This window comes from Chroicocephalus ridibundus, chromosome 5 (genome assembly GCF_963924245.1).
Source record: "Chroicocephalus ridibundus chromosome 5, bChrRid1.1, whole genome shotgun sequence".
NCBI lineage: Eukaryota > Metazoa > Chordata > Aves > Charadriiformes > Laridae > Chroicocephalus > Chroicocephalus ridibundus.
The window spans coordinates 66,766,791-66,793,967 of record NC_086288.1 but is presented as its reverse complement, the minus strand read 5'-3'; the positions used below and the strand labels follow the sequence as shown (position 1 = coordinate 66,793,967).

General features: G+C 39.3%; 1 protein-coding gene and 1 long non-coding RNA gene across 2 annotated transcripts in view; one reads left to right on the top strand and one right to left on the bottom strand.

The window, feature by feature from the left end:
* Positions 1 to 7,087, top strand: part of LOC134515777 (uncharacterized) — a 9,506-nt gene extending 2,419 nt beyond the window's left edge. Inside the window, exon 4 of the long non-coding RNA XR_010071110.1 lies at positions 6,223 to 7,087. This is a non-coding gene — a long non-coding RNA (uncharacterized LOC134515777). The remainder of the gene's footprint in view (positions 1 to 6,222) is intronic.
* Positions 5,798 to 27,177, bottom strand: PGM2 (phosphoglucomutase 2). Its single transcript, XM_063335086.1, has 14 exons — positions 26,986 to 27,177; positions 22,190 to 22,357; positions 21,215 to 21,321; positions 20,800 to 20,884; positions 19,428 to 19,511; positions 17,770 to 17,963; positions 16,435 to 16,624; positions 15,732 to 15,829; positions 13,069 to 13,249; positions 12,861 to 12,954; positions 11,901 to 12,030; positions 9,107 to 9,296; positions 8,309 to 8,442; positions 5,798 to 7,529 (listed from the first exon to the last, which is right to left on the bottom strand). The coding sequence occupies exons 1-14, from the start codon at positions 27,055 to 27,057 to the stop codon at positions 7,427 to 7,429; spliced, it is 1,830 nt and encodes a 609-aa protein (XP_063191156.1). The 5' UTR covers positions 27,058 to 27,177; the 3' UTR covers positions 5,798 to 7,426.

Below are 27,177 nucleotides of genomic sequence, written 5' to 3'. Positions count from 1 at the left end.
ACATCTGATTTTCTGAAACAGTATATCTCCATTCTTTTTCCCTTCACATGCTAATTTTTCTTTATGGTAGCCTATTAACTAAAACTACCATCACATTAACTTCTTCAGACTGAGAAGGAAAATCAGCCTGGGCTTTCCACATCCTGCAAACATGATCTATAAAAGAACAGCAGTTTAAGCCTCTCTCATAGGCTAAGGAGGAGAAGCATCTACTCACTTGATTCCAGCTGGGGTAGGCTTGTAAATTAGTACAAATTTAGGCTGAATGTGCCTAGGCATGGCTGGAGGCAGAACTTGGGGCTGCTGTGACTGTGGATTCGCTCTTTGAAGTACTACAAGGCAAACAGGAAGTTTTAAGTTTCCACCCAAGATGCTTTCAGAGCTCAAGTGGCTCCACAGTTGGGCAGCAGTTGAGCAGTAACATTCTGGATTATAAATTTGAATGCACTGTGCTTCAGTTGCGTTATAAGTCTCTGTGCTTTTCCCTCTAGATTACCCATAACGATGACTTTCTATTGCTATTATATAAAACAGTCTAAGTCTTCATTTGCGATTTGTTTCATTTAAATCTCTTTAGTGCCTTATTAAGGTCACGATATTAACTGTTTTGCAGTCCTTTGACTTAAATGAGCTCTGGATGAAGTACTACATTCTTAGCCAATGATATTGTATCAGAAGCTATTTATATATAGTTCCAGACATTCCATAAACAAAATTTGAATTATAATTGTTATTATAGCACGTTTGCTTATTTCATACGCTGTAGGAATGCATGCCAGCGACATTAGTTAGTGATTATCTTCATAGACAAGAGGCTTTCCATTATCACTGATCATGATTAAAGTCAAGAAAGAGTTGAGCTACTGTTACAGATGCTGCCTGCCGCCTCTGTGTTTTTGCGCATTTCAGATGTAATGATTAATCCTCTCTCCCCTTCTTTCCCATAAATACATTTGAAAATTACTTACCAGTGATTGTGCGAGTATTTTAAGCTTTTCCTTTTGTTTGGAAGCTGCTGTTGCTATGCCATCATTTATCTTACATTTTATTTGGTTGGGTGTTAGGACATGATTGGACAGTTTAATAGGCTCATCCCATTATGCACAGTGTGCTGGTGGTGCGTGACCTCATTTCAGTTACCTGGCAGTCACTACCCAAAAGAGAAATGTTGGCTTCCACTTGGAAGTCGAGCAGAAATACTATCCTTGATGAATCTGTGTGCTTGCACAGTGCAAAGAAATATTTTGAAGGAAAGCAATTCAGCACAGTTTAATTACCTTTGATTACTTTCATACTTAGGGGCAGAGAACAGTTTTGTTGGTCATTATTTTTATTTACAATTAATTTTTAGATCTTACTTATGTATGGCATCCAGGTGCCTTCAGCCATGGAATGCTAAATGTCCCCAGTCTTGTAAAGACTTATGCTTAGGTAACAAATGTTAATTTAATATCATTTTAATGTTGCTATTCATAGCGACGGTTAAACAGGGATATAAGGTTTGCTTATAGTTGGTGTGTCAAAATAAAACCCACAACCACTAGAATTTTGAAAAGCAATAGTAAGCAGGAAACTTCATTCATAGAAACTTTGTAGGTGAATTAGTTACATATTTAAACACATACTTGTACAATCCAAAAATAATTGATTATATATTAAATATTCTTTTATAGTGAATTCCAGTTATCCTCGTATGATTTCTTGTTATATGGCAAAAGTCTCAAATAAATCCTCTACAACTCAAGTAAGGTGCTTGTATTTTTTGTAATATGCTGTGGACTAAGTTCACAGCCTGTAAGGAAGATGAAATGTATTTATTTCCTTCCAGCCAAACTGTTTCATTAAGTTTACTGAAAAAAAATAATATTCAGGAATGGACTTAAGTTACGACTGGTAAACAAACTAATAACCTTAAATATTAGTTTGGATAAAATATTAGTGCCTCTGCTCCCAGTTCAAGGCTGGTTACTCACAAATTACAGTTGTCTGTTTTTTATTTTTTAATGGTGATCCTGGGACTAATCATCTCTAAATTGGCTTCATTGTCTTACACAACACTCTGATGGAGGAATGAGACCAGCTGTGAAGAAGCAGTAGCTTGGCACCCATTCCAACTGGCAATACTAACTTCTCTCCAATTTGCAATACCACTGCCTTTGTTTCAGTTCTTTATTTCAGTTATAGATCCTCTTTCTCTGATGCAAGACAAGGTTAGTAAAGACTGTAGCAACAACAAGTTTCATCTTGTAATTCTGTAGTTTGTCGTAATTGTTCAATAAGCTTGATAAACCAGTGTGGTTTTTTTTTTTTGTTCCCCCCACCCAAGTTTGTGAACTTCTCTTTTGAACAGAGCAGAAAATGGAGAAAGTAAAGTCCTTGTTTGTGGGAAGGCAGAATGATACAGATTTGGCCATATTCTTGACCGTACATGTACTGTTTCTCAGGATGCTCTAAAGCCATCTTAAGGTGGTCTCAGTATACATCAGTTCATTGCTGGCCCCGCTGCCAGACTTCTAGAACACTTGCAGTTCTCCAGGTGCATCCACACAGCAGACAGCACACAACCTCTCGTAAGCCTTTGTGGGATGGCTACAAAGGCACTTCTGTCTTGCCTTATACCATATTCACCAGCTCCATAAGACCTTCTGTATAACCTAAAAAAAGGGGTTCTCAGCCTGATGACAATAAATCACAGTCTCACTGTACCAGTAGCTGTTAGAGGTAACCAGTTTAGGGGATCAGTTAGGTGAAAGATGAGAAAAGGATGAGAAGGTTCCCTCTAAAGATGTAAACAAGGAGAATGGTGAAGACAGTGACAACAGGGGCAGCAACATCACCATGGCCCTACTATGAGCCTGTTAGCAGAACAAGCAAGGCAGCCAACAATCCACCCTGGCATTACCAGGGCCTGCCTGTTCCTAGGAGAGATGACAGCCCTACGAGATCTCCAGGCAGGACAGAAGTAGTAATTAATGCATGTAGATGATCCACAAATAACAGCAACAGCTTGGCAGAAACCCAGCCTGTCACACGAACCTGAGGGATAGACTAAGCCATCTGGTTCTCCTTAGCATCCCTCAAGAGTGAAGGACCTCGACAGACTCTGGCCAAGGCTGAACACAGATGGCTTTCCTAGAGAGAGGAAACATTAGCAAAATCCAGAGCCAGGCTTGGTATGCAGAAGCAGATGTAAAATAAACATGCCTCTCTAGCCTGTGGAGGTGTTCAGATAAATAAAGAAAGCAATAGAAAAAATCAGGACCTGTAAACCTACTGCCTTCAGATCTTCCTCATGAAGGCAGTAAAGCATCCTTTACCACATTCTGTAAGAGAAGAAATGCAAGACCTCCCACACTACAAGTGAAAATAAAAAGAATTATGGAATGGTTTGGGTTGGAAGGGAACTTAAAAAATCAACTAGCCCAACTCCCCTGCTGTAGGCTGGGACGTCTTTCACCAGACCAGGTTGCTCAAAGCCCCATCCAATCTGACCTTGAACACTTGCAAGGATGGTGCATCCACAACTTCTTTGGGCAATCTGTTCCAGTGCCTCGCCACCCTCATCATAAAAAAAATTCCTTACATCTCGTCTAAATCTACCCTCTTTCAGTTTAAAGCTGCCACTCCTTGTTCTGTCACTACAGGCCGTGGTAAAAAGCGTCTTTCTGTCTTTCTTATGATCCCCCTTTATATATTGAAAGGCTGCAACGACGTCTTCCCAGAGCCTTCACTTTTCCAGCCTGAACAACTCCAAATCTTTCAGCCTTTCTTCACAGGAGAGGTGTTCCAGCCCTCTGACCATTGCTCATGGCCCTCCTCTGGACCTGCTTGAATAGGTCCATGTCTGTCTTGTGCTGTAGACCCCAGAGCTGGATGCAGTACTCCAGGTGGGACCTCACCAGAGTGGAGTAGAGGGGTAGAATCACCTCCCTCAATGAAGCCCAGGGCTGCAGGCTTGTACAGATCCAGAAAGCTTCCCCTGCCCCAGGTATAGCTCATCAGTGCCCAAATTGAAGGCGCTGCCCCCACCTCCCTCCGCTAGAACCATTCTTCTGTCCATGCTCTCCAGCATGGGACCCTGCACATCTGGGGATCTCACCAGCCCAGTAACACAGCTGGCCCAGCCAGCTGCAGTGCATCTATCCGCAACGCACTTTAAGGTCAAACACAACCAGGGCCGCAGGTGGAGGCTGCACAGTCCACCCCACATGCCATAGGTTTGTAGCACCACTTGTTCTCTGCCTGCTTAGGCTGCTGGGGGAGTGTTTTACATTCATCACATGTGTACTACAGCTCTTGCTTCAGCATTTTTCTGTGAAGAAGCTTTTGTTTTTAGCAGGCAGGAAGATGACACGCACCCCAGTGTGGTATGCTCCCTACTGCTGTATCTTCTGGCAAAGGTGCTGCTGCTGGGTGGCCTGTCATAATCTTGACCCTCAGCCCACAGTGGTCACACAGAGGCTGGATACCACAAGCAAGTCAGTCTTGGAAGCACCAACCATCACCTAACCAGGCAGTGAGCAGTCTGGGTTGGGAGCTTGTGAAAAGCCATTTGCTTTGAAGCTCAGGCTGCAATGCAGTGCAGGAAACCATGTTTTGCAAGGGTGGCCTGTGGTTAAGTCACAAGCCACACGTTCAACTCTAACAAGAGTGAAATTCAGGTATAGGCCAAACATTCACCCTTCTGCTTCTCACCTAGCCAGTACCTTGAAATAAGGCCCCTTACTCTCCTCTAGGGACCATGTGCCTGTGTCTCCCCCTCCTCCCACCGACCTGACACTGGCCTAGAGACAGGCACAGACATTCAGTAACGTATGCGCCAGGCTGGTAGTAACAGACTGGTACCAGGCTGCAGTGGATGACTACAGAAGCCAAAAAGCCCAGTGCCACCAGATAAAAAGTGCTGCTCCTTGAAGAACTGATCACATCTGCATGCAGGGTGAAACAAGTCATAGCTGAATACAAATGGCACATTCACCCCTCATCACGATGCTGAGACATTTCTTGAGCTTACCAAGAGGTTCTTTCCCCACACCCAACTGCACAACTGATGCAGTCTTCAAGTTGTATTGAAAATTATGATAGAGAACTTGACTTCTGTAAGGATAACAAAGCTTTAAAGTTTTGCATTTATAAAAAGTATGTACCTACAGTTGCGAATGTATGCAAGTCATAATTTACAGTTACCACAACAGATTCCATTTCACCCACAAGCTTCATCCTTCTACCTGTTCTGCCAGAACTGATGATGCAGCTGAACATGAGACTCTACATCAACCATTAACCCCCAACACCCTTCAGTGCTCCTTCAAGGGAGGATGTTCCACACAGAAGGGCTCTTACTGGGAATGGCAGGGTAAACGAATTAAGGACAAGTTAGGAGAATCAGGTGCCCCAGTCGTCCATTCTGTTTCTCATCCTCCTGCCTTTTAATCAATGTGTAAAATTAATCAATTTCCTTTTAATCAATGTGTAAAGGACAGAGCAATAGCACATGGGAGCTCTTTCCTTTCAGCTTTGTTCTCCTACTTGAGTACAGGAGTACACAGTCTCCAGACACTATCTCAATTTAATCTTCCCCCTTACCTTCTTCTCGTCACGTCTCCCTGTTGCCTCTTCATAAATGAAAGAAAGCAGGACCTCATGTGCTGAGAGGCATGGAAAGGAAGCGGAACCTTTGCAATAGCAGGGTTAGGGAGCAGTGAGTAAGGTTCCTGCTTGATGTCTCTTCTCAGATCTTGCCGCATTGTTTTAGCACACTTTAACATGCATGAAAAAAAGTCTAAAATACTACGTATTTATTTTAAGCCTTTAATTTGTCCTTAGCTTTTATTTTCAGAAGGAAAGAACAGTGGGAGTTGATACGTATGGAATTTTCATGCAGTGTGTCAGAGCTGATTGCACTGAAGTGAATGTTGAGATTCCCTTTACAGTTACTACTACATTCAGTAGCACCTAAGGTCCTATTCAGGAGTATGGATTGCATTATTCAAGTAATTATTCTAAATAAACATGTATCAATAAAAACTTGTCTCATCTTTGGTTAATATAAGAGAAACAGAAACAGAAAAGTAGAAGGTGTGAACAAGCACTTTCTGCACAAACTACTAACCTATATTTTTAGCTTTCTACTCTGAAGGACTAGGATTTGATTAACAGCATACTGTGTTTCCATAGTATCCTTATTACTTTATTTTCAAATTAATTTTCTATGCCACACAGATTGACCTCAATATAAATGATTGTGCACAGCCAAGAAAAACTGATGTGACAGCCTCAGAATGCAGGGACTACTTCTTTCCTTGTGTCCTCCGATGACAACTCTAAAGGTAAGCCTGTAAGGTAAAAGCAGGTATACAGTGTTCTTTGCTTACCATCTTGGCTAACAAGGTAAGCTAATATTTACTGGGGATGGAATAGGAAATTTGTTCCTTTGTGATTAGTTTGCTAAATTTGATCTGTGCTTGGTCTGGCAACTAGGCATTCTCCATGGGATACCAGAAGTAATTCTGGGAAAGAAGTTTCTTTACCCAAGAAGTACTGGGGCTGTTAGAGCTACACTGATACCCAAGACAAGCACTGAAAATGTGGAAAACCCTTGTATTAAAGTCATCTGGTAACCTCCAAATAACCCGCTCGGCCTCTGCAAGTGCAGACAACAGCATGCAATAAAACGGAAACTTTTGCTCTAAATTAGACATGCAGAGTTATGCATCAAGTCATGGCAGCATACAGTATGACAGACTGGGGTACACATTGAACTAATTATGCTTAGTTCAATGAGGAAACAGAAAGGTGCTGTATGTAGATATATTATCTTAATATGTTCATGGTATTCAAAGCAGTTTAGTACACTTAGTATCTCTAACCTGGAATATGATGTATAGTCTCTCCAGCAAATTCACTGGGATTTTCCTGTTTATTTACGCCAAAATCCCCAAGAAAGATCACCATTTCTGAAACACTTGCCCCAAGTTTGTCAAAGTCTCACCACAGGCTTTCAGTATTTCTTGTTAACAGAAGAACTTGCTTTGCAAATCTAAACCTATATAAAGTTGCATAGTACTATGAGATTACACACACAAAAGAAATAAAAGTCCCCACAAAACAGGCTACTTTTTCCGAAAACAGGATATTACTTACAATATTTAATTAAAACAAGTTTTGATTGAAATACATTAGCAGTCAACATTTAGTTCATAAAGCTCTTACTTCAACTGATTGGGGTTTTTTGGTCCTTTACGGGTAAAGGTACTTTCCTTCCAAGATACATGATACTAGATCCAGGAGTCCCCAGAATAACTCTTAATAAAAGCAGAAGTCTTTTTAGTCTGAGTTCTCCGATGTTTGGTCCTAAAAATCCTTACTTATTAAATAATGCACTTCTAATGCTGCAAAAACCAATTAAGGTAGTAATTTTCCTATTTTACTCAGTCTTTCGTTGAAGATTATTTTTTTCTGGTTGAAAGAAGTGTTTTTCAAGAGCGTTGACCAATTCATCTAGTTCCTTCTTCAGCTGCTCAACGTCACTGAGAAACAAAATCCATACAAATATAGAAAACAGTGTCACAGTGGAGAAGCTAAAAAGCATATTTTCAGCCTGAGGAATTTTTAAGTCTGTTGCATTGTTTGAGAGAAACATTTTCTATTAATGCTAAAAGTATATACACTTGATTTCTTAGGGTAATGCACTGATGTTCACTTCCAGCTGATGTGCATGAATGCACTTAGGACTATGGAGAAGCATAAACCCACAATATAATCTAAAATAGAACAGCCAGAGTTCAGAAGATCTTCTCTTACTAAATTTATGTGATTAGAAATGTAACTTCTGTACTTGTAATAGTATTTTCAGATGAAAATAATGCTTTCTCACAGATGAAAATTCATTACATAAGTTAATAATTGCTTATCTTTAAGACTGTATGACTTCCAAGGCTATCAGTCAAGGATATAATTACCAAACATAAAAGGGTTTAAAATATATTAGAACACTTTATATATTGTTATATAAGTTTAAAGCAACTGTGTATGTAAAAAGAGAGTGAACATACCTACTTTCATTTAAGGGAGAATGTTTTTCTTGATATTGTTTTTACTGAATGTGAAACCAAGTTCAAAGGAATTTCAGAGACAACAAGAATGTGTCAACAAATTTTGCAGAACTGAAGCTTTATGCAAATACATTCACTGAAGTAATGACTGTAGTAATATTATTTGATAATGGAGAACCCCTTCCTCACCAAAACGATACCAGAAAGCCCCACAGCCCCTATTACACAGCATTTATTGCTGTAAGTGACAATACCTGTTTCCAGGAGGTGCACAAAGTTCAGAATAGTATTTGATCTTTGGTTCCGTCCCACTGGTTCTCATTGTGGCCACTCCTCCATTAGCAAAAGTGAATGTTATCATTTGGCTACTTTTACTAGTGGGAAGTATCTAGAAATAGTAAGAATAATTTTTTAGAAGCTTAGAAAGCGACTATATATAATGAATTCAAGACAAAACCCGTGACTTGATGTCATGTAACTAAAGAATCAGTTAAAATTAAGCTTCGTTCTGTTTTCTTCATTATTGTGGTTTTGATACCACAGCAGGCAAATGAAAGCCTTACCCTCAACCTAGAATGTGGTAGCAGTACATTACTGCTAGGTAGCTCTTTTCAAGTCTAGTCAACATTTTTACTGCAAACAGAAATTGCTCTGTGATAGCATTCCCAGGAGGAAAAGAAACATGGATTGTGGAAAACTAAAGAATCCAAAGCCACATCTCAGTAAACAGTTTACTTACACTAACAATAAGATAATGCAGATTGCTGTAGCAAGACAGCGAGATCCTCCTAACCTCCCTTTACAGACTGTCATCTTGGAGAGAAAAAACACCACAAAACCAAACAAAAAAACCCCAACCTTCCTCCCCGCCCCCAACCTTCATTTCCTTCCACCAAGGCAAAACAATCATCCCCAATCTAACTTATTTTAAAACTCAAGACGTGTTTGTCCACAGAATTTATATATATGTATATGTATATATATATACACACATATATATATACACACACATTCTGATATGATCTATATATAATTTAAAAAAATATACTTACAGCCTTTTTATCTGGCTGGCTGCTGTCATACCCAGTAGTTAGATCCCTTATTCCAGAAACTTTAAATCTACCACAAGATTTTGGATACGTGTTTTTTCCATCAAAATTTCTAAGGTTGTCAAAAAGCTGTTGAATAACTTTAGGATCATGGCAGATGAAATATGAAGCTTTAGTAATATGGAAGCCATATCTGTGAAGACACAATATTAATGAATTGAGGAAGCAATGTTTTTCTTAGAGTTGTACACCATACACATTACACAACCTTCTATAAAGCGAGAATCTATGCCCGTGGTCACCCAACTGTAGCATCAGTTCACCTTACAATTTTAAAAAGGCCTCAACAGTTGAATTGTCCTATTTTACATACTTTAAAGAAACTTCTGTGCAGACACCTTTTCCTCTTAATGATTAAAAATGAGGAAGTTTACTGCTAAACCAGAAGAAGAAAAAAGATGCCATTATTGCCTTGAGGAGATCTAACCACCATAGGAAGAGAACAGACTGCATCTAAATAGCTTCCTTGACTGGATTTCAGCTGACCTTTTCTGAGTAAAATAAATTCCAGACTGTTTTTTTCCAATCACACTTCAGAAGCCGCTCTCCCATTAAGGTGTTTCTACTAAACCAAACTGTTCTGAACATTATCTCTTTACCTCATCAGTTTGCTGCCAGGTAATATCATGCAGAATCTGCATCGAAGAAAAATGACCTGCTGACAATGACTTTTCAAAACAGCACATTGTTGAAAAGCGTACAAGCCTGGACCGGTTGTTTAAGTGAGCCCTTACTAAAGTTCAACACTTGATGAGTATCCTTGATGCCAGGGAAATCTGAAGGGCAGAATCTTTTGTCAGTACTAGGATGTTCATGCTAGAAACCCGAAAGGTTCCTTAAATAGAGTCATGTTTATACCAAAATGGACATCTTGAAGGTCAATAGTTGTTAAATCAGTCTTAAGAATACAGCAAGGGAATTTGAAAAACCTATCCTACATTTGAAAGGAGGACTGTGTCCTTTCCTGATGTGCATTTATTTCTTTGAGAACAGACCCCGCTTCTATATTTCCAAAACAGAGTAGAGTTTCTTCTCCTTCAACAACAACTCACAAGAAAAATCTGACAAAGAATAAAGTAGTAAGAAGTAGAAAACTGCAACTCTATACTAGCGACAAGCACAAACAAAACACACACACACAAAATGACCCCCCCAAAACAAGAACCTCCTCCCTCCAGTTCTAGTTATCAAGCATCAACTTAATAAGGCAGATTCGTATCCTTCCCTGTATCTGTAGCTTTTGCACACACAGTGATTACGTGTGGTGACATCTTACTTTGGGGTGCATCTACAGGCTGTGTTTATGCTAGATAAGCTCTGCCTTTTAGAGTCCTCTTCAGTGGCTATGTACACTGCAGCCCTGTGGCATAGCTAAGTTCCACTCAGTTAAATATTCTGTTTCTGAGGGCAACCCGAAGCAGGTGTTCACTGAATGAATATTAAAAAAAAAATAAAAAAGCATAAGACAGAAGGATAATTCTTTGAATATACACTTCTAGCTACTAGTAACTAAGGGAATACTCACATCAAATACTATATTTGCAGCTCTAGGCATAGATTCCTCCTCCATACATTTATATTACTGTTTCTTGAACCCACCTAAACTGCCATGTACAATAGCTGATAAATTCCACAATTTATTTATGCAGTGTGTTAGCAAGTCTTTGCCACTTGATTCCTTCTTAAACAGTGGATGAAACAAGCACAGCTAGTGCTGCACACAAATGAGAGATCTGAGGACTGGAAAACAAAAAGCATCAAGGCTGGAGTTTTCCATGAGTCTCTCTGCAGGTTCCACCACTCCTTTGTTAGTGTCTATGCGACATGAAGAGGTGGAGATTATCTGCCAGCCTGTGATGCTCCCTTCCTTTATAACAAACAACTCAACGCCCCCGCCCCCACCAAAACCACTCCCTGACCCCCCCCAAACACCACTCCCTGCCTCATGAAATCCAATAGCCATCTTTGCTATTGATTTCTGTAGGTCTTTGAACATATTAAACAAAAACAAAAGAAAAGTAGTGCCTCATATTAAAAGCTCTCAGAGGGATACCCAGCTGTATATAGCCAATAGTTATGGCCAAACAGTCACAGCACTTCTGCATAATCAGCTCAAATCTCAGTATTCAAGAGCCGAAAGAACAATCAACATATCCATCAAAAAAAGACAGAATAATAAAATGAAAAGCCTGACTTTAGAGCCAACTAGAATTAATTTCATCACAAGTAGCCCTGCAAGCGGGACAGAAGGAAGCTGGCTCCTATGAGTAGCATAAATATGCCAGAGTTACTTAGACCCATTCTGCCATCAAAGTTTTTGTGCATCTGGCACATTTAAGCAGCAAGAGGCACCACAATCTCTCCAACACAGCAATACTGCTGCACAAAACGCAGGCCAATCTCCTGTAAAAGGACCAAAGTGCAGAACTTCCCAAAAGGGAGAAACCTTGCAGACAAGCAAACAAAAATACCTCAAAAATCTCATTAACTAATAGGGAATTAATAAGGTAATATTCTTAAAATACCTTTAAAGGACACAAAACAAAGTCATAAATATATTCATGCCAATGAGGCAGGAGCGCTTTCTATAAGATTACTATTAACACAGAATTGCGTCAATAGTACAATAACACAATTTTCATTTCTTCATATACTATAGGTTGCTATTGAGTCCCTATTAACCCTGGTATGTGGAATGGAGAATATCTAAAAATTAAACAATTATAATTGAACTCACTCATCATAGACGGCTTTCAGCTGCTGAGACAAAGACAAATTCCTGGCTGCCAAAAAGCTGGCCATCTCCGCAGTTATAACAGCAGCGCTGACACCATCTTTGTCCAGAACAGCAGGACAGCACATATATCCTACACAAAGAAAATTATATAATATTTTTATGAGGAAATAAGATAAAATGAGGAGGAAGTTAATCAAACCAACATCTTTTAAAGGAGAAATGCACACTACCATAGTACAGACATTTTAAAGTTAAACCAAAAGTGGAAAAATTCTATCTTATAATCAGTTTTATTTTAGATAAGCAATGTATTTAATGGAATTTCAAGATAGAGACAGATTTGTGTTGTATCGGTGACAGATGCTCCCAAGTACTTTTGGAGCTCTCATGAAAGAGAAATGCCACACTGCAGGAGCAATGCAAATATAGCATTTTGTCTCAAATGTGATTAGCCTGACATGGGAGCATAAGGTAACACTGATAATTATCTGTGAAATCAGTCACATTTTCTCTGGTTTTCAAGAAACAGCATTATCACTTCACAGTTTCCTTCTCAGGAATTCATAGCTTTTATTCATGGCTTTCCAGTTTACAAATATAATTTGGGGGAGTTTTTACTTTACTTTATTCACATTTAAACTTAGCTTAAAACTGTCAGCTAAACATACTCAACTTGAAGTCTCGAGAACGTGTTCTTTTGGGTTTTTTTAAATAGCTTGTGCAGAATTTGCAGTCCAAGTCTACGCAGCCATGCTACTGAAGATATGTAACCTAGCTTACACCATCATGCTCTGCAGTAAGCAGAGATACAAAGGATTAAAACTAGTAATATTGGTCATCCAAATGGATTATACTGATTACTCACTGCAAATACATGCATTGTGTTGAGGGCACCTTTACATTGCTATGTTTTACCATAGTACTACTTTCAGTGTTTTACAGGAATATTCTGTTTCTTACCTATAGCCTCCTCAAATGCAAAAAGCACAGCTTTTCCCTGGTCCATGAGCTGCTTGGCACGGTTGCCCATCCACTTGAAACCTGTCAGTGTTTCCTACAGCAGTAAGGAGGAAAAAAAGGCATTAAAAATAAAAGCAGTGTTTTACAAAGCTATGACATTGTGTAGGTAAGCAAATAAAAGAACATGGAATAACATACAACAGCTTACCTCAAAGTGAAAACCTTCTTTTAGCGCAATTGCTCTCAGGATTTTGGAAGAAACGGTACTGGATAACATGTAGACATCTTTAATAGCACAAGTACCCCTATTGTTATTTTTCCAGCAAGTGAAGATCCACCAGCCTAAAAGAGCTCCCAGCTCATTTCCAGAAAACACCTTCCACTCACCACTGGATGGGGGGAAAAAAATAAAACAGAGAAAAACAACAAAAAAAGAAAGTATAGGAATCCAAAGGATAATACCGGAAAAAAATAATCTACTGGTTCTTTCATACATGAATACTAGCAAATAAAACCACTGCATCTAAGATCCAAGTAACAGTAACAAGATACCATGTGTTCTTTAAGAACAAACAAAAAAATTCCTCCCGCAAAGAATTCTGAAGCAGTTACTTCCTCCTCCATCATACGTACCAGCTTTTAAGTTTATCCAAAGACAAAACAGTGATATTTCCAACATATTTTAAGTAAAACAAAAATATTCAGCAGACAAATTATAAAATCAATTATTAAGACAAGCACAGAGACATGAAAATACAGCTCTCAGATGATCAGTATTTTTAGTGGACTTGGTGACAAATACCTTTGCTTTAATCACAAATACACCAATCTGTCCTTGAGGGAGATTGGAAAAAATCTCAAACAAGTAAAAAAAAAAAAAGATTGACATGTTGCTAGAACAAGAAAAATTGAAGGAAAAAGGAATAGACATGTCAAAATTGCCTCGAAATTCCCAGTCACAAAAGGGGACAAAGACACGGCCAAACTGACAAAAATCAAGACCTACAGAAACAGTACCTGTTGTGAAAGAGAAGCAGACTCAGTCTCCTGCATTTATTGATGCCAACAGGCACAAAGCAATGCACAGCGACAGCTTAGCGTAAGAGCGCTGAGAGAGTGTGCTCTAGCAGGAGTTTCTGTCAAAGAAGAAGTACAGATACTGTAGAAGCCCATATTAATATTTGATTAGTGTATGAACAGCTACAGCAGAAGTCTGAGAGGAGGATGCAGGACTGAAAATTAGGAGGCAACTAAGACTGGCTAAACAATTAACAAAGAGGTAACAGAACAAGAGCACCATGCTCTTGATCACGATAAACTAACACTCCCCTCTTCAAGCCTCTGATAGCTAAGTTTTTAGACAAAAAACATGAGTGATTTTGCATTCTTGTTTTAACCCATCATAACTAGCACAAACTAAAGCTTTTTATGCTTCTTCCTCAACGCTGAATTGCCAAGCGAGGCTGGCACAGGCCAAAAATGTTAAAATAAGGACATTCCAGCAAACACTGCCAAAGATAACATCAGAGTGCCAATTAGCCCATCCTTCTTCTAAAGGCAGAGAAGCCTCCTTAAGTTCACGCTGTGAGGATAACGAGTTAAAAAAAGAGCCCAAAAGACCAAATAAAACAATCGCACCTTTGAAGCCGCTACAAGACCAAAAGAGGTTATCAGGTAAGCAAAATGGATATTTGCCCTGTCTCCTTTTACTGGGTTTGTGGAATTTGCATAACTAATTCAGGTTCAAATACTTGCATCATCCACAATCACTGAGGACATCTAGCAGGTTCCCACCTCATCCCTTAAGTACCACGGACTGTTGCCATGACTTTATATCCCTCTTCTGGCTCTCAGGCACAGGGAATTCATTTACGCTATTTCTGCTCCTTCAGCAGCTTTTTGTTCTGCTCCTCTGAGCTGAAAACCTTGTAGTTTACTTTTATGGTTTCAAACTGCTCAGATTAGTTCCCGCTTTATCAAGGTAGGTAAAACAGAAACACCACTATTTGTAGATACGAAACCAAGTGCAGTACTTCAGCTTATTTTCATCCATCAAATATAACCACAATACATAAATGCAAACAATTGTAGAAGTACAGGATATCAGGGGGCACGAAGTAAGAGGATGGCAATACTGGGTCAGAACTGCAGGTTACATGTTCCATAAATATGAAAAATTTATGAAAAGCCCCTGTTTGAGGACGTTTACCTTTTATGTTCCCATTCTTTGGCAGGATATACATAGATAAATAATGCATGTGTAGCTGGTCCTTAAAGAAGAGGCTACAAATGACTATTTTGAGAAGCACCAAACACTGACAAATCTTAAGGTGAAACAGAAGTGGGGAACTGAGCAAGAGAGGCCCAAATCATCTAATGATTAGTAAAATGTCTGTTCTAACAGTATTTGAGAATGAAGGAACTCGTATTAAAGAACAGGGATGTTCCCTATTCCTGAGATATCAGGGAACTATAAAAGCTCTCCTGAATATTCAAGTTATTATTTAATAGACACAGTATGAAAGAATGTTTATCAGTCTTCTGTGAAAAATTTCTAACTGAAAACCTACCTTTAAAAAAGTATAGCACAATCACAACAATTCACATGCTTCTTTGCATGCCTCGAATACAGCAAGTGTCAAGTATTTATTCAGCCTTCTGTACAGTGTCTAATGTTAATCATTATTTCATTTATTGCCCCCACTGTGGTCTGCTTCACCGAGTCCTCTCACATGTCTATGTGTTTTCAGTCCAAAACAGACTACTCTGACTATTCAATCTTCCTCTGCAACACAAGGATGCAGAATCCCCCAAATAAGCCTAGCCTTTAAGTAAAAAATGTAAACGATTTGCATTTCTTTATTACCATACCTCTCTTGTTTCTCTGCCACTGCAAGTCGATCAGCATCAGGATCATTTGCTAAAATGATTTTTGCCCCATCTTTTTCAGCCAAAGCAAAAGACAGTGTCTGGAAAAGTGGTAAGCAAGACCAGATGAGTGTTAATACTTCCAAATAATATTTTCACTTTCTTCGCAGGTTTAAATAATTTTCACAATTTATTTAATCTCAAACACCCAAAATCATGATGTGTCTCTACAAAAAATAAACTTCAAGCCTGGCAGCAGTAGAGCACGGTCAGAATATTTAACTTCACCTGTATCATTCTGCTTCTGCAGCCCCAGTCAAAAGCTACTTAGATTCAACAGGATCCTGCAATAACAAAGTGTAGCAGAAATACTTGTAGCATAAATTCTAACCACCTGTCAGGACTTCCCCTTTAATTATTATTTTATTTTTTAAAAGGAACTGTATTACTTTGTTGTACGTGGAGATGTGGCACATTCTGTTAGAGCGCTGAACAAAGTAGTTTAAACTCAGAGCTAATCACTATCTGACGGGTTCAAAATGAGTTACAAATGTCAATGAAAGGATACTAAGTCTTCACTAAATGTAAGGCTATGAAAACAGAAATAAAAATAGACCTTCAACCAATATTTATAGCCATGACTACTGGCAGAAAGGAAACACTGTTTGAAAGACATTGCAACTATTAAAAAAAGATATCTGTTTACCAGAACACCTTTGCCTTCTTCAGGATTTGGATACTTCACTGTGGGAAATTCTGGATCAGGATCCTTCTGCTCCGGAACGGCAAAAGGAGGGCTAAGGTCAAATGCCTTGAAGGCCAACTGCACAAATTTATGACCTACGCCATGCACAGAAGTATGAACAAATTTCAAGTTTGTTTCCTTGTTTATATTCCTGAAATAAAACAGATTAACAGTAAACTTGGATATGGAAGAATATTCTGCACAAAATTGACTATGTTCAGAAACAGATATGACTCAGTATTCTACATCACTGTTAAAATTACAAATTAAAGGAGGTCAGTTTTTAAACGTAATGGCTTGAAAATTGTCATAGCCTCATTTTCTAGCAATATGAGTCGCTCTTTAGTGTCTTGGTACATGCAAATCACTGGAATAAGAAAGATAGTACACTCTATGCACCCCGAAGGAGAAGAGTGGAAAACAAATAGAACTGACTAATAAGACTCTTCATCCCCAATTCTGTCATTTAAACCAACTCCACAGACTGTGAACACAGTGATCCGACAGCAGCATGCCTCATTTGAGCACACACATTTTTATGAGGTACATTATTGAAAGTGTAGAACATACCTAAAGGCATGCAAACTCCTAAGGAGACATTTAACTCCTATTCTGAAAAAGCAGCACAATTTCTCACATAGCCCAAACTTTCTAGAAATTCTCACTTTGTTTTTAGCAAGAGGAAGAACGTAGTTACTGGTGGTTAAAATTTTGATGTAAATAAGCAGATCTAACAGATTGCTGCTCATCTACTCCATAAACCGATTCCACTTGTTAATCACAAAGAGAAACATCCACTTAATTTTGTTGAGTGAATTTTTTTCACTGAGCAAGTGACAGGAATAGGCTCACGCAAGGTGCCCAAGGCCACCAGGAACACAGGCAAGGCTACAACAACAGAGCAAGACCTCCTTCTTCCAGAACTGGCTTAACAGCTTGCTTCACCTTCTCTCTTAGAAGCCCGTTTTAAGGCTGTTGGACCATCAGTTTCAGCTCACCCCCAGCAACACAAGATAGCCCCACCGCTGATGTGCGGTCATGCGAATACAGAGAGATGATATAATCAGAAACTGATTACTCACTTTGCTGGGTTAGTCTTGTGGCAGACCAGCTTTACAAACTAGCTTACTGCCTCACCACAGAGCTGCCAGAGCTACCACAAAAGATGTCAAGAGGCACAGACAGAATTGGATCACGGCAGGATCATGGCTGCCCTGACTCCCGTAAATCTAAACTGCCCCGCTGACGTACTAGACAGGGAAATCCCATATTCTTAATGGAGTTAACACCAGTTACCTGTGAAAACACTGTTTCTGTATGTCTTTGAAATATTCCTTATTGACCATGGCATATGGATCATGAAGCAGCAGGCTGCTGTCAATCAGTTTGTCATCCCAAGCCTGAGGCCACGGCTCTTGGTTCTCCTCAATAGCCTGAGAAATTCCTTTGTCATGAGGGGAAATGATCTGAGCACCATTTTCCCAGTAAACCTAAATAATAAATTGAGTGAGTACTTGGTCATTGATATTGTAGGATAGCTTTGTTGGTTTTTTTTGTTTGGTTTTTTTTTTTTTTTTGTTGGATAAGGTGCACTGCATTCAGTAGAGTATTACAGTATATTAGGCTTAAGTATACCCAGAGTATTCCCCTGTTCATATTCTCAGTGTTTCCTCTCACATACCATTTTTTGTTCTATAAAAAAAAGCTGGCTCATTTATCAAAAGATACCAAAATCTGTAATGAAACACAACACAAGACCCAGCTCATTTATTGAGAAGATTCAAGTATCAGCCTGTCTGCCAGCCTTGGAATTGATAATTTCCCCATGCTATTTCATATACTTTCTTCCAGATTTTTAGGTATAATCCTTATATATAGGAAATCGTTAAGAGGAAAAAAGTGCAAAAGTGAAACACATTTACCGCAAAAAAATTAAGGAGAAAGGCACAAAAACACTGCAGCTGCCTACAACAGCAGTGTTGCCACAACAATAAGCACAAATTCAACTAAGTTTCAAGGTGTTCATCACTTGTAGTCTTCTCCTTTTTTGTTGATTGTTTACACATCCAGAAAGAGGTGTACTTATTATGTCTTACTTTTTGACAGTTGTTTGCACACTTCCTTCTACTGACGGTTTACAGACCACAAGTATAGGGAAAGATACTGACAGCGTTTGAGCCACATACATATGTAACCCAAATAACAAAACATTAAGAAAAAATTAAGTAGGTTAAAAAAGTAATTGATAAAACATCTAAACAAGCTATCAAGATCAATATATGAAATATTTAAAAAAGCAATTTTGAACAGACATGAATTTCTGGAGGGCAAGACAGCAAGAAATCATCCCTGCTAATGCGTTGTTTTTCTACTAAGAAGACAAAAAAGATCTCCCAACTTCCGTTTTTGTGTATTAGAAACAGTCTCTATATGAGTAGTCCAGCTATGGGATGACTAGCAGACAGGCAGCTCAGCCATGTTTTTTTCAATGGAAAGCAGATTTCCGTCATAGAAAAAAAAGCACAGCGATAACTGTGTCACTTAGCAAAAGAAAAATATACTACAAGAAATTAATGGAATTTATTCAAAACGTTTTGTACAAGCAACTCATTAGTTTCACATATTTTTAATTCTCTGGGTTTGTAAAACTAAAGAGATCTTTTTAAATCATGAATTGGAGAAATGATTAATACCTTTGAAAAGAGGTCCCTTAATATTTTACAGTGTTCCAAAGTATGTAATGGTATTACTTATCTTCCTAATTTCTAGAGCTAAGATTTTAATTATGTTATTAGTATAACACACTACTAGCTTTAAATACATACGTCTAGAAGAGATCAAACTATCAATTAATTTGGTCTATAACATGATAGGAACTATACACAATAGTATCAGTGTTTCTACATAGAAAAAAATGCTTGAAAAAAGACAGAAAATAGACTGTAGAGAAATACCTTGTAACCATTATCTTGTTTTGGATTATGGGAAGCGGTAATCATAATTCCAGCACAAAGTTTCAGATGAGTAACTGTGTATGGCTGTAAAAAGAGAAAGTTATCTGTAGTGGAATGTGCAAAATATTATATATTATTAATTCTCACGCATACGCAAAAGTTCCATACCGCTGAACGAAATGAAAGCCAGGATGTGATTCCTACAGACTGATTCTCTAACACAGAAGCTAAGCAGTACTTGCTCCACTAGACCCCATGTGGCATAACTTTACCCCTTGCTTTTTCTTGTGCATTTTCCCATTTATATATTCTTAGTGCTGTTTCAGGCACTTTGTGGATCTCTAGAGTAGCGTTTTTATAGAAAGAAAACAAACCATGTGTTGCCTGCTGTAGAATGACTTGAGATACCTGAGGTCTGTAAGGGTGCAAAGTCTGTTGGGGTAATGGCAGAAGTCTGCATAGGGTAGAGAATTGCAACTGGAGCAGTCTCCTCCATACTATCTTTTGAGAGCAGCCCACGGGGCAACTACTCCATTGTGGCTCAGAAGAGAATTGTTTTGGAGAGAGCTCTTATGAATTAGTCCAAAACAAATGGAATGAATTAAAAATTAAGCATCATTTGTGACCACAGGTCCAGTTCGAGTTTAATCCTGGCTCTTTATTTAACAGTGAATGCAATCAACTGCAGTTCTTGTAACACTGTTTTAAACTGCACTATGAAGCATTTGACCCTAAATCTACCAAAATTTGTATCAGTACGTGAATGCAACATCTAAAGTCTTCATCCCGCTGTGTTCTTTTTGCTGCCTTCACAAGAGCTACTGGTATCAGGAGCGACTGTTGCTTTTGGTGCAGATAGGGGTTTTCTTTATTGCTCTAGAGCACTGACACCTAGTGATCGGATGGTGAAAATGCGGACGCATTGAACAACCCTGCTGGCATAACATCGCCGCACTCCAACAACCTGCTATTTAAAAAGGCTACTTCGGATTCAATACCCCAAAAAGAAAAAAAGAAATTAAAAAAAAAAAAAAACAACAAACCAACCCAAAATCACAAAACTAAATGTGTGTGCATGTTTCAGACTTCAGACTCCACAGCAATCTAGAAACCATGAGATGTCTTCTACAAGAAATCTGCCGGAAAGCAGGAACGAACAGAAACACATCCCACTGTCACTGGTGTTCCACTAAGCTTCTTCCTTTTCTTGCTGTGGATGTTGTAAACTAAACATAGCTAAATAAGCCTAAGCCTAACTGCAGGTAGAGCTTAAAAAGTTAGAAGTCATTTGTCTAGTTATCCTTCACATAAGTAATGCAAGATATCTGATAGGATCTTTGTGCGTATAGAAATACATACTAGAGAAACCTACCACAAAAGGAGTTGGTGTTATATCAGAGAACAGATAAACTGGAACTCCTTGACTGATGAAGGTATTAGCAGCAAGTCTTGCAAACCTAAACAGGAAGAAAAGATACCTTGGAAATATATTCAAATATATTCATTTTCTCACGAATTAGCCCACACTCCAATTTAAAAAAAATAAACCAAACCCCATATAAATAAACCCCGAATTATTACACAGAGCCAATTTAAATGTGTTCCCTTACCATTCCCAACAGACAAAGCACAACTCTAAGAACTGCTTTGGGATAACAGCACATAAAAATACTATAAATCCCTCACCTTAATTCACTCTACAGAAAGATAAGATACTGTTGAAGCAGATACAAACCCATAATGGATCACACAAGACATGTACAAAATACTTAAAGCCTAAAAAGTACCTTTTGCTACTACCTCCGCTGGAAAGATGGGCACGAGCATCAAAACCAATCACAACTCCTCTTTTTTTCAGGTCACTGAAATTCTTCTCAAGGTATCTGCAAAATCCCTGAAGACAACAACAAATCCACCTCATTAACCAAATCTTAATATTTTATTTATCATTGTATTAAAATGACTGCTAAGATGCTGACGTCTTCGAAAGGCGAGCGCACATAACATCTCACTGAACTGGATTGGGATTCAGTTTGTCTAGGACTAATAAACACTAAGAAATATCAGAAACCTTCAAATCAACATAGTGAAAGTGGACAGCATTTAAGTACTTCTCCAAAAATCAGAACCAACTCCAGAAAGACACAATTAATGTGATTAGTCTGAATTGCAGATGTTGAGATATGATTTAGCTGTGTTAGGTCTCAGATGAGGAAGAGAACAACTGGCCAATATTTATTTTTTTTAACTGAAATTTCTCTGTTTTTTTACTGAATCTCACCCTTAATAGTGACACCTGGTTAGAACATGATACACTACCACTCCAGGCTGCAGTAATTTAAGGTTCTGGGTGTTTTCGAATTCTCCCCAAGTAGATCTACTTTAGGACCTATATGAGTATTTGTGGCTTCACTGCATTCATGTAAATTTAAGTCCAACATACACAAAGCTTAGCCAAATGCTGGGTATTTTTTGTAGTTGTTATATCAGGACTAACTGATCCCCTGGAGCTTAACTGTACTGTGTATAAATTCCATTGCAAATCAAATATGGAAAATAACTAATTTTAATGGCTTAATAACTTCTCTCTGCTTGTTTTCAGAGATCAGCAGTCAGCTAATTATCACTTAAATTACTTCTGAAAACTGGAGGAATAGTAAAAAACTTGTACTTCCATAGAATACCCATTTGCTTGTCATAAATGATGCTCTTCTGTTCATATATACAGCCAGTTAAGTGAGATAAAGTGCTGAACACAGTACCTGGGTCGTCTGGATAATAGTCAAGTCATTCATGTGGGAAATCCCTGGTCCCATGGCAGCCCTGAGCCCGGCTGTGCCAAACTCCATCCGCGAGCCAAAGTATTTCTGCAGTTCTCCGGCATTTCCATCAGCAACCAGTTGCTTCACTGTTGCAGAAGTTTTTGGGTTCTGTAAATACAAAATTCAGATATCCTAGAAAAGGGTTTGTTTGTTTGTTTTTAATACCCTTAAGCTTCTTAACAAAACTGACTTTCTTTCCCATTCTCTGTACCGGGTTATTTCAGTATCAAAACATAGCACATCGCTTCCAGAACACCAGAACTCCTGCTACATCGTCCTAATTTTAAGTCAGTGCAATCTCAAGTATTACTTATTTTAGATTTATCTCCTTAAGTGAGCATGCTGCATTGACAGCAGTGTATACATATAGCACATTTTGGGAAGTGAAAACATTTCCGAGATGTCTATTTTAATATTTTCTTGTTTTAAAACCAAAACAAAAACAAATAAAAAAGCACCTTTACAGTTCAGAGAATTTTTGTCATCACGACACAAGAACTACAATAAACATACAAGAAAGTAAATTAAGTGGATAATTAAGAAATATTTGTTACTTCCATAGTGCTACAAGTAAAGTTTAAAAAAAATTAAAATCATAACCTTGTCCCAAGACTGGCTAAAACCAGAGGCAGCAGCAAAACCAAGCAGACTGCTCAGAAGATAAAGATGACAATTCGCAGGGAGTGCTTGTAAAAATAAGCACAACCCTCAGGATGAAAGCTTAGCAACTCCAGCTGAATTCTTAAATAAAATGACTGTGTGGAGTGGGATGGAAAGGCCACATCAGACTGCTTGTGAACAGTGACAAGTTTCTAAGTCTCACTGCTTTTCTTGGTATATTACTTACATTGACTCTTTATTGTTATCAACTCTTGTTTCCAGACTTAGGAACTAGTAAAGTCCCTGTAATACCCTGACATCTCAATCCTAGTAACATGGGATTTGTGAAGTTCAATATTTGATTTCCTGAAAACTGATGAGCCAAGAGGACAGATGGCACACTCCAGCCACTAGGCAACAGGGTTATGTGGAGAGGCGGCATACTGTGGAGAGGCGGCATACTCCACAGGTTAGTCACCGCATGATTACACACACTTTACACTGGAGTACAAAGATTATAATTTCCAAATGGACATAAGCTTTGATTTCTGGTCAACTAAATGACCTCATAAAAGTCAAAGACTTCATTATTGCTTTGATGACCTAGGTATGCTTACAGCAAGGGATGGCATTTCATCCTAGGCAAAAAAAAAAAAAATAAAAAAAAAAATGTATTTTCTGCAGCTCCAGAACACGCACAGTAGTAGGCACGTGAGTGAGCATGCATACAAAGGTATAAGCATTCTGGAAACCAAACTGAGATCAGGGCCTGGATGCCCTAATCATTGATCTGTGCACCTGCTGCTGCAGGACAACCACCATAGTTTAAATAAACACTCAAAAAGCTAGAGAGCCTTTGGTGCTAATGAGCAAACTATATAATGCAGAATAAGCCGGACCCATTAAAGAAAACAAAATCAGGTTTCCTGGGTGCAGCAAGCAATTAGGTACCCTTGAATTACTGATTTCCAGTTTAAGAATTACCAATTTACCAGTCCAAGAACGCTGTAACTGACACTTCCTTGCAGGAGGCTCATCAGAATTCTGTATGATTACAGAATAAATATAATTCTGTGTTATTATAGAATAATATAGGTCAGCATAACTATTTTGAGTTTAGGCTGTTTAAAAACTGACGTGAACTTTTTGCTGCAGTATCAGGCCTATGTCTCGTAGGTAAAGCCTGAATGTCACCTTTTGCATCAGGCTTTGTACACTGCCTAGTCACCTTTTGGGGTTTTTTCCTGCATGAGCTTCGTGGAGCTTTTTCTCTCTTACCATTGCAACCAGCATCTCTTTAGATAGATGCTGCACACATTTGTAGAGATGTTGGACAGACTAGAAGCTGTAATGCCAACACAGAAGGGCAGCCTAGGGTCATACTGGAGCTCTCACAACCAAGGAGATTTGTATTTGTTATTGCTGTTAGAGGAATTTCCTAGGTTTGGTATCTACTGTGAAACTACAGGGATCCTCCTATTTTTCAGGTGTGGTTAAATGATCGTACTTATCCAGGTGGCTGCCTGAGTCCTGGAGTCCTGTGCCTGAGTCCACATCAGATGCTAGAGAAAACTTGACTGGGTGAATTTAGTTGTTTGAGTTGTTCCCCCCCCGGCTACCACACAGTCTAAAAAGTAATGGTAAAAGCCAGGCCCAGGTCTATTTAACATAGCAGAAGGATCTTTACAGAATTACCCTTATAATTGTTTATGGCTATATTCTCATAAGAATCTGCATTTTATGGGTATTTTTACTGTACAGACAACTGTTACCATTTTGTTTCAATTTTAGGAATGTTACGATGCCATTGTATACAGCCAAGGAAAAAAAACTAAGCTTCTTCTAAGCAGAAGAAAAAGCCAAAACCAAATCCTCACAGCACCTCTATTGCTGTGAAGGACCTAATTGCATCTGAAGGATGAAGTGCTGCTTTTTTCCTTCCTCCCTGGTTCTCCCAGGTTACGCTTTTTCTACTCTCCAACAAAACTGGATGTGAGCATGAGAATACCGATTTCTGTGAATACAGTGGCAGGTATTTTAATACAGGGTTAATATGCAGTAGTGCAGTTTGTTTTAACATCACCTGTAATATGAGTTATTTACCTTAATCTAAAGGAAGGCCCCATCAGTGCAGGAGTCCCCAGAAGGTTTTAAAGTTGAGGGACAGCTACTGACTAAACAGGTTTTATTTTTAAGAAAAACAGAAGCTGCCTTCTATCCATAATTTTATGATCGATAATAGAAAGAATGAAAAATATGGTACTTCTGTAATGAATACAATGACAAAAATAGCCTGGTAATGAGCTCAGTAATTGTCATCTAGGTAGAAATTTCCTTTTAAGTCAGCAGAACCATCTTCAGGCATACGGGCTCACTCTTGCAAACTATTATGTTGTAAGAAACATGCAGCTTATCATCATTAAATATTAACCTATCTGTACACATCCATTTTTTTTCTTTTTAATATCAGAGTAAATGGACAAGGGTTATATCGGATTCTTCTGTTACTCAATCCAAATACGTAAGAGCTCCCTGAGAAATGAAAATACCTCATAATTTTTGAGCAATCAGCAATGGGTATTGCACACCGGTGAATTATTACTGAATGAAAGATGCAACTGTTATCAAAAGGGTAACTTTTCAAAAGTAAAGATACTATAAGGGATGCTGCATTATATTTCCAGAGGGTTTCACAAAATAATTGGAATAACCAGTTGAAAGTGAAATGATTACACAGAAGACAGGAATATAACTAATGTTAGTCAGTGAACTTATGGAAATAAGAGGCCCTTTAAAACCAGACTGGTTTCTTAAAATCAGTTAAACTGAGAAAAAAAAAAGACACAAAAGCTTATTGTCATTTGATGCGATAAACTAGCATTTCTGAAAGAAGGGCTGGTTTGGCACTGCATTATTATTAATAAAACCAGAGCTGGCTAACTGATCAGTTAACCAGTTGAATGATCTTTAATGAAGAATCACAACAAACTTGAGGTACTTCTCATGATGTCCTTTAGAACCTAAAAAGAATACTAAAAAAAGAATTATTCTGTGTTTTCACTGATAATCTTGAAATACGCAGAAGACCCCTTACCAAAACAATATGTAGGCTACACAAAACCCAGAGAGGATTGTACTGAGCTGTACTGTGCTGAGCCCAGGGCAGTCATTAAAGTGACCGAATCAGGGCAATGGCCAGTGTGTTCCAATACAGCAAAACGAACAAATTTCACGTATAGGGACCAAAAAAAAACCCATGCAAACCACATATATAGAATATGGGCCTGCATCTCAGTGGAGAGTGCAGCAACAAGGAGCTATGAACTATGTGAGCATTTCCAGGACACCGCTATGGCAAGACATTTCTTTAGACACATGGAATACAGAAATACTCAGAAAATTTTATTTCTGTGTGTAGTGCTGTCAAGACCAAAACGAAAGGACACAAAGATAAGTCTTAAGATGTTTAAGCACCTTAACAGGAAGGGAAATAACGCATGCTAAAGTGTTCCTAAGCAACAGCAGAAAAAGTGAGGAAACCCACAAAACCAGGCAATATTGAAGATTCAGGAGTTATTTTATGAACAGTGGGAGTCACTAAGCACTGGGTGACAACAGCAGGGGAAAAAAAGGATGGCTTCTGCATTTCCTAGTGATTCTGAAGCAAGCCCATATGTCTTCCAGAAACCCTATTTTACTAAACAAAAATACGGAGGTAGCTGAAGGACTTTAACACCGGGAGGGAGGCCTTGCCTTTCATAATTTAAAGCCTATCAGCCGCCCCGACAACAGAAGCGGTCAGGAACGACACAGGCCCTTTCAAAAAGTAAATTCAGCGGAGCTGCAAGCGACGGTAGCGGCAGAGCACCCGGGGGGTGTTTCTGAGCGGGAGAGGGGCTGCCATGACAGCACGCCCCCGCCGCGGTGCCCCAGGGGGCCGGACCCGCCGCCCGCCCGCGTCCCCTCGCTGCCAGGGGTCGGACCCCCTGCGCCGGGGGCTTCGAGAGCGGACGGAGAGGAGCCCGCGGGCGCCTTCACCGCCCCAAGCACGGGCAGGGCTTAAAAACCGCCCCGACTCTCCACAAGCCTGCGTCCCCCATCGTCCCCCTCCCTGACCCGGCCCCGCCGCCCCTCACCTTATCCCACAGCAACCACTGCTCGGCCGCCCGCCGCAGCGCGGCATCCCCGGCCGAGCCCCGCGCTGCCATCCCGCCGCCGCCACCACTCCTTCCCTTCCCTCTCCTCTTCCGCAGGGCGCCGGCTCGGCTCCGCTCGGCCCAGCTCCGCCCGCCGAGGCCGGCCCGGGCCGGGCCGCCCCACCTCCGCCC